This window comes from Gossypium hirsutum, chromosome D02 (assembly GCF_007990345.1).
Source record: "Gossypium hirsutum isolate 1008001.06 chromosome D02, Gossypium_hirsutum_v2.1, whole genome shotgun sequence".
NCBI lineage: Eukaryota > Viridiplantae > Streptophyta > Magnoliopsida > Malvales > Malvaceae > Gossypium > Gossypium hirsutum.
Window position 1 is genome coordinate 24,796,399 of NC_053438.1, and position 11,715 is coordinate 24,808,113.

Below are 11,715 nucleotides of genomic sequence, written 5' to 3' on the forward strand. Positions count from 1 at the left end.
AACAGTATTAAAAGTGGAACTGAATTTTGAAATCTAAAATGCCCTCTACATAAATTCTTAAAAAATAAAAAATAAAAATACAGACTAAATTCTAAATTTACAAAAAGTACAAAGCTTATTGCATATATAAACCTTTATGTTTTAAACATTGGACCCATTGCCAGACAAAACGGTCGAAAAAGTTAAATAATAGATAAACATACTTTTAGATAGCTCTGAGTTTATGATCTGTTGCCTAGAAAACTAACTGATTTCCTTTTTGAGTGTGTGTAGTAAGCATTTTCGTCCATTAAAAGACAAACTGATCAAATAGCTTTTGTACTTATAAATCGTAAAATTAATGCGTAAATTTGAACTTCAATGGTTAAACTTAACTTGGCAATTGCTGCATAGAAAACAAAGTTGCATTTAAGCATTTTTCATACCACTAAAGAGCCAAAAAAAAAAAGTTGTATATTTATAAGTTACTTATTTATAATTTTAAGCCAACTAAATTCATCAAACTTAATTTGAAGACTCGGATTTTAGAAAAATAGTATTCTACGTATTTAACACTTTCTAAACTATTAATGGACAACCTAATGAAACAAATTTTATACTTACAAATCTAAATAATATTAAAGACCATAGGGTCCAAAATTATGGGAATTTTTCCAATTTAAGTTGTACCAGAACCTGCAATGAAAACAAAGGACGAAGGCTCCCTCTACTACAAAAGAGTAGGCTCTCAATTTTGCTAATATTACTTCTCAACATTATATAGAGACCACAGGAGAGATAACTGCAGTAATCACTTATTTGATTATATTTGCTGCTGCTTTTTTTTCTTTTTAAGTTGCAATGAAAGGGGCCTGGTAACCAGGTGAGGTGATTTGCCAAAATTTTATAATTTAACACTATATTGACATGGTCAAGAGTTGAATCGGCTTTATTTATCTCCATTCGTGCGTTCGATTCTTGCTCGGATGCATCTAAAATTTCTATCTTTTTGGTGAATTTGGTATTTTCTTCAGTTGCTTGTATCAAAAGTGTAAATTGTAGGATTAAACTAGGAGAGTGAGAAAGGGACATACCAGAGGCAATAATATACGTTTTCCTACGCCAGATAGGTCTTATCCAACCCTGCAACCAACATAATTACAGTGAAAAGAAAGAATGTATAATTAATAAATAAAGGATGGAAAGGAACTTTATCGAAATGCCCCGTAGGTGAACACTCATCCTCTAATCCATCGCATTGCTTCCAACTTTGAAAATTTTCTATGTAACTTAATTTATTACTGTCTAATGAAGATCCGATGAATACAAGTCATTGGGAATATTTTAACTGAGGACCAACGATTAAAGTTGAGACATAAATGGTTCTAGTGTAAAAATCCATGTAAAATATGGCATCTTCTCAACGGATGCGTGAATAAAAATTCCCCGTGGACTTGATTTGTCTGCTGTTGAAGGTAGGAAGCAGCTCAAACCAATGTTGTCAAGCCCTGCTTCGTCTAAAGTCACCTAACCGATGCATCTTAGTGTTAGACATGATTAATCACAAACTTAGACAAATGTTTTTGTAACCCAAAAAATGAAAATGAAAAAAAATACCTACCTTTCTTTAATTTTTTTCCCCTTTTCCCATTAGATGTATATTTTATTTTGTAAAGGATATATATATACAAATCTCTTATTTACTTCTCAATATCAAAATACTCTACAACAAACATGGTACCATAAGCAAATCATATTGGCCAACAAAAATAAAACAATTTTCTGTCCTAAAACTAAATTGGAACAATCTTTAGATTATCGTAATTATTCATCTTAAGCATATTATATGTATATATACAAAAAAAAAATACAATACACAAACATACAGTTTGCATTTTACTTCACTAAAGTGAGGGCTTTTTTGCGCCTTGTGCCTTCAAAAATATAAAGGTTATAGTGCAATAAGTGCCTTCAAAAGGTCTTTTAGTAAAATATATATATATATATATATATATGGTTAATATGATAAATTCAGGTTTGTAAAAAAACATTTATATTCCAAAAATATGACGCGGCAAGACAACAATAAACTGATTACAGATTCTAAGAGAAGGAACTCATCTGCTAGAGTGTTATATACAACAACGATGGACACGGATAAGTAATTCGTCTTCATGAGAAAAGGTCTTTATGACATCAGCTGCTTCTATTTGAAATAACTTTGCCCACAACCTGAAACGTCCATCCATTGTTCACAATTCATGCCAAATATTAGTCATCGGTTTCTTAATGAATGCAATTGCATGTTAAAGATGCAGCAGGTTCAGAATTACCCAAAGAATAATCTTAAAAGAAGCTCTGCACTTGAGACGGCACTCTAACGATAAAGGGATGCTCCAAGTTCATTTTCACATTTTTGTAGAGAGCGCTAAAATCACTTTCACAAAGATGAAGCTCAAAATCCCTAAACCAGAGGAATCCCCAATCAAGGTTGAAATTGATTGCAGCCAGGTAGATACTATGTTACTAGGACTCTTCATTTTTTTTTGGAAAAATCCTTGTCTAACACTCGTGTCCAGCACGTAAGTAAAACCTTTTCAAATTTTTTACTATATCTCTGTCAGACACATACATGTACCCGACACTCAAGTTCAAGTTCGAATAACATAGAGTGGATACCATTATTATTATTCTTAGCAAAGATAACTTAAATGCCACAGATAAAATCAAAGATGTCAAATATGAAGCTTTAGATCACCCAAAGCCCTCAACCACAACGAACCAGTGGAACTAATTTTCTCATGACAATTATGGAACCAATATCTAAAATTTGATTTCTATAAATTAAAATGTAAAAGTGACTGTCAAATATATCTAAATTCAGTAAATCGTTCAGTAAGAGAAACAATGCCGATATACCCTGTCAAGTGCTCTGCCAAAACTCATATTGGTGAATTCACTTCCAAATCTTCTGGTAGTACACTCCAGGTTGGAATTGCAAATGTTTAAAAGGACCCACTCCAAGCTTCTCTACCACTGAGCATGTTCAAGCTGCATTTAATCACAAATGAAGGACATAAAGAACTTGGAAGTTGAAATAACAAGTACAATTCGATCAATGCATCATTAAAAATAAATAATAGTTAAATAAAATATAAAAACTGTCTGCACTCCTTCCCTTAATACTATGTTACTTGACCCAACCTCAGAGTAAGTTCGGCATTTAGATATGTGCCCCACACAACCAGGTTCTCTCTTTTTCCCCTTTCCTAAGATCTTCGACATTTTGAAGGTTGAACCTTCATACCAAAGCCAATAGGTTATGTATTCAGTAGGGGTACTTCAAGGAAATTGAAGAATTGATGCGACATAGCCTCCAAAATATTCTCCAAAACAGGACAGGACAGGACAGGACAAATAGAGAAGGCATTTTTATTAAACAAATAAATCTTCTAACCATCATGTCCATCAGCCACAACAGGCATTCCATAATAATACAACCATGACTGCAGTGCCTAATGGGAAGGATAAAATTTTGACGCTAGACGGGAATGTTCATATAACTTCCCATGCTTATTGAGGACATGTCTTATTAGCATAATTGTTGACATGGAAAAACTAAGCTCAAGATGCAAGAACATATATAAACACTGAAAATAATAAATTAATAAAAGTATAAAACCATTTTCTTTTGTTTTTATATCTTGTTCTCTTTCTCCTTTCATCATTTAAATGGCCAAGTCTTATAACTGGCTCCCCTTTGTGTCTCTCTCAACCCACCCCGAATATTCCATCCTAGGCAGCCTTGAAAAGACAGCAACATGTTTCCTCTGACCAACAGATTCACAAGGTTGTCTTATTACTAATGTTGGCAAAGAGTTACTTTGCCTTGTCCCAGATGTTTTTCTTCATATATCCTTTTTCTTTTCTTCTCAATTTGCGATGAGGCAAAACCATGGGCTTCATCAGGTTGGGTCCTAAAAGAATATGGCTTGAGCACATTATCATATAGAAACTCTATAGAGCCCAAATTATGCAACAGCTGTAAGCTCAGTGAAGAACCTTGTGACATAAATATGTCCTTTTCCCCATACTTCTACTTCTATTTTTGGCCTATTAACCTTCGTTAACATTCCTGAATGGTTTCTGTAGGTTCTAGTACTGTTTAACCTTTGAGTAGCTGTGTAGCAGGACCTTCCATGTTTCTTTGGATAAATAAAATCTTACTAAACACACACACACATATTCAAAACAATCAACACAATTGCATACCCTGTGGCTTCAAATTGGTGCTGACAACTCAAAATGAGTAAGAAATCAAGGGGATGGCCTACACAAGAAAAATATGATAGATAAGAAAACAGAAATCTGAATAACAAAAGTAACAATTTTCGCCCACCTACATATTAAAAGTATGCATGCTAGTTTAAAGATCCACGACACCTGAACAAGAGCAAGAATAGTTAGACAAAAAGTGGGTAGTGAATAGCAGGTAGTATGTCTAATACTCTGATTTATTTTCATATACTGATAAGTTTTTCCTTAGAAAGCAAGAAAATCAATGCAAGATCACAAATAAATGAACAGTCATATAAATCCAATTGCATCTTACTTCTTTGAACCACAGTTGCAGGGAATTTTTTTCTCCTCTAAAGGAAATTTGTAGTTATAAGTAACTTCTTCACCAGCAGCTATGTGTCGTTTTGCATAAATGAATATCTTCTTTTGGCCTTCTACACTAATAACTTTCGTGTAACAATTAGGCTGCAATTCAAGTATTCCAATTTAGCAGCACCAATCAATCATGAGTAGCAAAAATGAACAGAGCTACATCTTCACATACCTCACAAGAATGATTTATAAATCTAGCAATCCCACCACGCTTTGTAGCATCAACCTATACGTCGATGGAGTAAATGTGAAGTCAAAAAGATTGCCCCAAAAGCAAGAGAGGATACTCCACCCATAACTCAGCTTAAATCAAGAAGCACACATTAAAAGTTTGATATACTTACTACATATCCATCATCAAGTCTAAAAAGATAACTGCTACCAATTCCCATCTTCTCATAATAGTGTTCACGTATATCTGAAATCTATAACATTTGGAAGCATATTCAATGGTCATTTGTGAAAGGAAGAGGAATTGCGAGAAATTAGACTAAATAGGAAAACATACAAGTCAAACTTACCCTCGGACGTATTAACTCTCCAACATATTCAATGACAAAGTCCTCAGCCTCAATTGGCTCAAGTGCAACAAGACCCCAATCATGTATCTTGCTTCGCTGAAAACGTAGACGCTTTTTCCTTGCCTGGGAAATGAAGTAAATTTAAAACGAACAATGTCAGACCAAGACATTTCAAAACCATGATATTCAAATAACATGTTAAAAATCACCTTCAACTGTGTAGCTTTCAAGAGATCAGCACCCTCTACAGCAGCTAGAAGATTGCGCAGCTTTACTCTGTTAGTTCTAGCAGAAAGACCTTTACTGTTTGACAAGTGTGTCATACTATTAACCTCTGGACCTGAATACTTCATTTGAATACACTGAACTCCTCTAACACGAGCTCTTTCAGCAGGACTTGCGTTGAGTGACCATTTATGCCACTCCCAGCCATTAATTGAAGTTCGCGCACATCCATCAGATCTCGGACAGGGATTTGCTGTCCTGGATCTAACTGTGCGGCTCTTTTGATCTGCAACCCCTCTAGAAGAAGAACTCTTGCTACCACAACTAGCAACTTTCTGTACCTTGATTGAAGGTGATGGACACTCATCATAATTTAATTGCTTTCTTTTTACCCCTGATACCTTCTTTGCTGAAGACAATAACAGAAATCAAGAAAGCTTTAAGATATGCAATTATCTGAGATAAAACAACAAGGAATAAACAGAAGAAAAACCTTTCAGTGTCTTCTTGGAGGAATCATTAGTAACTTCTCCTTCACTTCCAACAGTATGGTTACTCTTGCGAGCAATCTTCTCAACATCGCAATTCTGAAAGGTTGACGCTCTTTCCCTGCCGACTTTAATAGCACCTTCTCCAATCAAATTTTCTGCATAAGTTAATAACCATTACCAATTCTAAGTTCATTATCATCTTCTTCAATATAAAGAAATTATTAGAAGAAAAAACAACATACTTCGAACAGCAGCAGCAGCATCCTTTGATGTTTTTCGACCAATTGCACTCTTGGGTAATGAGTGATCATTGGGCAAACTATTCTTAGCTATGATTTTCGATGACCTAGAAATATTAGATGATTGAGACATACTTTTATTTGTCCCACCCTTTTTAGAAGTGGCTGCACTTAGTTTTTGATCTGCATGATCCAACAAATTCTTGGAAGGCCCTTTCGTCCGAGGCCTTTCAACAGGTTGATCCCGTGACCCATTGATAATCGTGGACAGGGAAGATCCTACCTTCTTATGAACCAACTTTTTCTTTCGGTAATACGTACATGTACCAGTCACTAAAGATATATCTGAGGAGCCTGAACTGAGAGACTTCCTTGACCCGTCCCTGGGCTTATCACGTGAGGCAGAAAAACCAGCAAGATTTTTTCTATCTTCACTAAATGTCTTTGCCTGAGGCAAATTAAAAGTGTGAACAAAATATTAAACCCAATATCAAAACCTGGGGGTGAGTTGTTGGAATAGAAAGTACAAAGTAGTGAACAATACCTCTTTGCCATCAGCCTTGCAGTGTTTCTTCGAACTAGACCTTGATATAAGAAACTGATAAAGACTAGCATCACCAGCAAATGATGATTTCCACTCTCTTAGTACATCATCATGGAGCTTCTGCCGACACATTGCCATGGCAACATATTCTCCAATCTTAGGGCTGCACCCAACTGACGTTAAGGGACGAAATTTACAATTGTGTGATGGAACAAGAGTCCCAGATTTAACCTCAAGACCCGGAGGTGGTGGCTCGTTAACTTCTCGTTCATTAATTACATCCCCAACCTTTCCAAACAATCTCTTAAATGCCTCAGCCATAAAAGTTTCCTGCCTTGAAGCATAATTATTTTCAGATATGGATTGACAAACAGGTTTCTTTGATTGTACTGAGTTTTGTAGATTGCAAGATAAATCTGACATTCTGTTCGAAACATTTTTTTTCTCTTCAGAATCATCTGAATTATCAACCTCCGAAGCAAGATGGCACTGATTGGAAGATCCAACTGTGTCTTGCAGCTGTAAAAGAAAAATAATTGTTTAAATTTAAGAAAGATATGATCCTCATGTGCTATGCATAAGCACATATTGAGCTATAATGGGAAAGAGCTAACCTAGTCTCGCTAGAACAGCGTTTAAAGTATATTGAAATAAAATGAAGAACTAACAGGATATACTTTTAGTACCTCTTTCAATTCATCATCTACTGACAAACAGACTGATTTCTCTGCTGCCTCTTCATCAGGAGTTTCATTCAATTTTTGATCATTTTCCAGATCAATCACTATTTTGGCTTCACTTTTAACAAGACCGTCAAGATAATCGGCCATAAACACCATCACAGAAGAATGGAGCTCATTTTCAACACCTTCCAGAATACATTGTATTCCACCATAAAGGCCACTATGGTGCAATGGACTGTTCTGTTTGGATAAAATTTCCTGCACCGCAGATTGAGATATATATGTCTCTTCTGCCTGGTTACCTACAGAAACTGTTGCTAGTTCATAACCAGGTGGACTCTCAATATCATAAGCCATCAATTCCATCCTAGAGAAGAGCTATAAAACCATAAAACATTAGATTCAAGGTCATTACATACTGTTTACACACATAGAGTTTAACATAGACTTTACTTACAGTTGTAGCTTTTATATTTTCAGTCTCCTTGCCATGACCAATGGAGCCACTAGCAGATGCCAGAACATTAGGCTGACCATACCAAAGTTTTCCTTTTCTCCACGAAGACAAATATTCAACCATACTATCATAAAAGACAGCATTCCACGTAACTTGCATGCAATACTCAAAAAGCATCTTACAAACAACTGTATAAGAACCCCAAAAGTTTTCAAGGCTTCCAACAGATTTTAGACTTGCATCAAAATGTGTAGATTCTTGGATGGAAAAATTAGATACACCATCGGAGGTCGCTGTGCCAAACTTGGAAGTACAATGTATACTTCTTTCCATGGTATTTTTAATCTGTATGGCAAAGGAGCTTCAGATTTTAAGAAAAATAAACATAAGTTTTTTCTTTCTTTTTTTTTTGAGTGATTGCATACATTACCAGTTTCCCATCAGAACTTTTAGCATCCTGGTTGTATGATTCAACCATTAGAGGTCTCTGAGATTTTTTTGCAGCAACAAACTCTGAGATCATAGTGCTGATTATTTCATCTAGCATAACCCTACGAGCTGCTTTCATAATTCGAGAATGCAGATCAGAAGAAACTTCTTCAGAAATTGCCGATATGAAGTTCACTGATAACTCCTGTTCATTTTCAGCAACACACTGACCACCTTTCCAAGCATTTAAAACAGACAGCAATTGGGTGGGGCGAAACCTGTCATCAGCATGATAAATCTGCAAGACAATAAATTAAAAGAAAAGGATATAAGAAGCAAGACTCAGTAAAGCTTAGATACATCATGCCAGCCACAATACCTACACAAGTTTCGAAAGAGTTCATAGGACCCTACAGTTGATACAAATGAACAGTTCCTGCAGTGATGAATCATGACTTGAGAATTTCAAGGCTTACGGCTTACCATAATGGAATCTGCAAGATACCCACAGCGATGCCAGGAATACAATTGTAAAAGAGAATGGGGCCCATGTTTCCTACTCTCATCATCTTCAAACAACCAACATTCATCTTCACCTGACTGGAACAAAAAAGGTGAAAATCATCCAAAGGCACCTTAGGAGAAAAAGGGGAAACCAGAGGGGGGGGGGACAATAATACCTGCAATACAAAGCTAAATGCTTCGGAACTTACATTGCAGTTGAATTGAGAAGGCGAAGGGGAAGGAGTGTGTTGGACATTTGTAAATGAAGATTTTAAATAATTGGAAGCTGTGGGTGAAGTGAGATATATAAACCCAGTAGCAACATGATCAGGGAACTGCCTAAAGTACTTTAGGGGAACAGGATTGATCAAAGCCCCATTGACTACAGGATAAACAGGGAGCTCATCCGGCAGGAAACCAGTAGACAAGCCTTCGTATAACTGCTGCTGGATATAAGGACCACACATCTGGCCGTGTTCATTGACATACATCCATCCACTCACATACGAAGAAGATGATGGCGCATAGCTAGAGTAACTCTTGTCGCATGAAGATCCACCGCCGTTACAAGATTGAGAAATACCACTGCTATTTCCATTAGACTGGCAACTCATCTCCGTTGCAGATTGTTCGTCACTGTCAAATCATGAATACGATTAAAAAAATGTAAATAAGAGCGTCATCAACCAAAAAACCGTATATTAATAATTATACCCGCGATTTGAAGATGCAAAATCAGCAGAGAGATCCGAAACTTTAAGGCGCTTTCTGGAAAAATTAGGGTGATCATATTCGTCAATAGGGGATGTTGAGGAAACCATGGGCAGACCTGAATCAAAATTCAAATCTAACTAACCTCAATTCTCATAAATGTATTATTACCTAATAAAAAAAGAAAACTGATCTAATTATGTTGCATCTGCGAATAGTAGCGCCCAAATTTCCAAGATGAAAGAAAAAGGCATATATCATAGTAATCTATTATCCGTACACATACATACACAGTTGAAACTCTATTGCATACCCATCCAATCCAATCCAATGCAATGCAATCCAATCCTCACGGTAATCTGCAAAACTCTGCCGGTAGTTGGTTCCAAATCCAATAGAGTAGTACGGATTTCGATAGAAAGAAATTTTCCCAATTAGGGGAAACCACCGGCTCTTGTATTCACGACTAATTTGGCCTCTTCCTATTGTAGTTTCTTTTTTCTTTCTTTTCTGGGGTTTACAAAATTACAAAGTAGACGAAAGCAAAATTAAGTTCACCTCTCTCCCTCCCTCCCTCTACCTCCCTCTACCTCCCTCTCTCTCTCTCTCTCTCTCTCTCTCTCTCTCTCTCATAAGTGAGTCTCACTTCTGACTCGCTCCGCTCCTTGAGCTTTTTTGTATTTATTGTTCTTCATATATGGCAGTGGCATTCGCAATCGTGTGAGATGCCGGCTGCTATTTCCCTATTTTAATTTCAAGCCATTTTTCTTCGTCTTTTATTCTTGGGTTTATTTCAGGCCTCTCCCTCTCATTTATTGGGCTCGCTTTTGGCCGATGAATGGATATATGAACTTTGAAGCAATACGATTACATCAAAAGTCAATAATCCACGCAATTATGGAGTTGAAATTATTAAAAGAAATAGTTACAAATCTCAAAAATAAAATTTAAAATAAATATGGAAGTACTGATCAAGCGAAATATTTGTGAAGTTGTGAATTTCCCTTCAACGTTCTGGTTTATTTATAGTTAAAAGGAGTATGTGAGGAGTTATAGGGAAATTTAATGAATGGTAGGGAACCATTGAAGTCCATCAATGTATGAAGGGAGAATCCTTTAATATTGCCAAAGTGGGAATAGTTGCCAAGTGTTACCCATCAGGCTGTAGCCCTCATAAAGGTAGAGCTAGCCCTAGTTCTACTCAATTATAGCCCTTTTCGAGTAAGGCTGATAAGTTTTTGTTATCATTAGAGTAGAGCTCTTGTGTAACACTCTAACTCATATCCGTCGCCGAAACAGGGTTACAGAGCATTACCGGAGTTTATGGAATAATTACAGTAAATTAATGTTACTTACTATTCATACCCAAAACCAAACATTTTCAATCATATCGTCCCTTGAATGGGCCCTCGAGGCCCAAAATGTGCGTTAAAATCAAGTTGGGACTAAACCGGGAACTCATAAAATTTTTCGTGAAATTTTAAAATTTTTCTTAGGTGCAGGGGACACACGCCCGTGTGGCCAGGCCGTGTGGCTCACACGGCCAAGTGACACGCCCATGTCCTAGGCCGTGTGTGCATTCGATGTGAGACACACGACCATGTCCCAGCCCATGTCGATACCCGTGTAACTCTTTAATTTGGGTGACACAGCCAACCACACACCCGTGTGCTAGGCCGTGTGGACAATTAATTTTCAAAAATTAAATGCAGGGGACACACGGCTAAACCACACGTCCGTGCGCATGGTCATGTGTCACACACGACTGAGACACTCGTCCATGTCTCTGCCCGTGTGGACAAAAAATAGGTCATTTTCAGGCCACTTTTCTCACCCAATTTGCCTTTCACCTACAGCATCATCTAAACAATTCACAAGCCAATTCATAACCCTCAAATTAATGTCAATACCAAGTTTTATACATGACATATTATGTGCAAGTGTTTAAACTTACCAAAAACACATTTATGCTTATAAGCATACTTTATCAATTATGCTAATTCAAAACCATTCATCAATAGGTTTGTATGCTCCCCATCATCTCACCATTTTATCACACATCAAACTTGATAAAGCTTTATATAATTTCATCAAAATATGTCTTACACTAGCCATTCCAATGGCTAGTTACAACCAAAATATTTCATCATTATGCCTAACTTAGCTTATACATGCCATTATACCAAAAGTTAGCTTACTTTATATACCAAGAAGTCCAAGGGATAGTGTGATGTGTCTCCGACCAAGTTCTAACCTCCATG

At 36.5% G+C, this 11,715-nt stretch overlaps 1 protein-coding gene across 8 annotated transcripts; it reads right to left on the reverse strand.

Annotated features, from left to right (window-relative positions):
* Window positions 1-1,210: 1,210 nt before the first annotated feature.
* LOC107948222 (histone-lysine N-methyltransferase ATXR7) lies at window positions 1,211-10,189 on the reverse strand. Of its 8 annotated transcripts, none has more exons than XM_041088689.1 (20): window positions 9,768-10,187; window positions 9,458-9,572; window positions 8,920-9,379; window positions 8,723-8,839; window positions 8,241-8,537; window positions 7,811-8,155; window positions 7,357-7,731; window positions 6,671-7,189; window positions 6,130-6,574; window positions 5,890-6,042; window positions 5,381-5,805; window positions 5,172-5,294; window positions 4,995-5,075; window positions 4,823-4,876; window positions 4,592-4,743; window positions 4,379-4,422; window positions 4,252-4,309; window positions 2,899-3,030; window positions 2,313-2,443; window positions 1,211-2,211 (listed from the first exon to the last, which is right to left on the reverse strand). In XM_041088689.1, exons 1-16 carry the CDS (start codon window positions 9,769-9,771, stop codon window positions 4,401-4,403), a joined length of 3,687 nt encoding a protein of 1,228 aa, XP_040944623.1. In that variant the 5' UTR covers window positions 9,772-10,187; the 3' UTR covers window positions 1,211-2,211; window positions 2,313-2,443; window positions 2,899-3,030; window positions 4,252-4,309; window positions 4,379-4,400. The 8 variants fall into 8 exon arrangements, with proteins under 8 accessions (XP_040944623.1, XP_040944621.1, XP_040944622.1 ...); XM_041088687.1 differs by having other exon boundaries at window positions 4,383-4,422; window positions 9,768-10,186; XM_041088688.1 differs by lacking the exon at window positions 2,313-2,443 and having other exon boundaries at window positions 4,383-4,422; window positions 9,768-10,186.
* Between the last annotated feature and the right edge of the window lie 1,526 nt (window positions 10,190-11,715).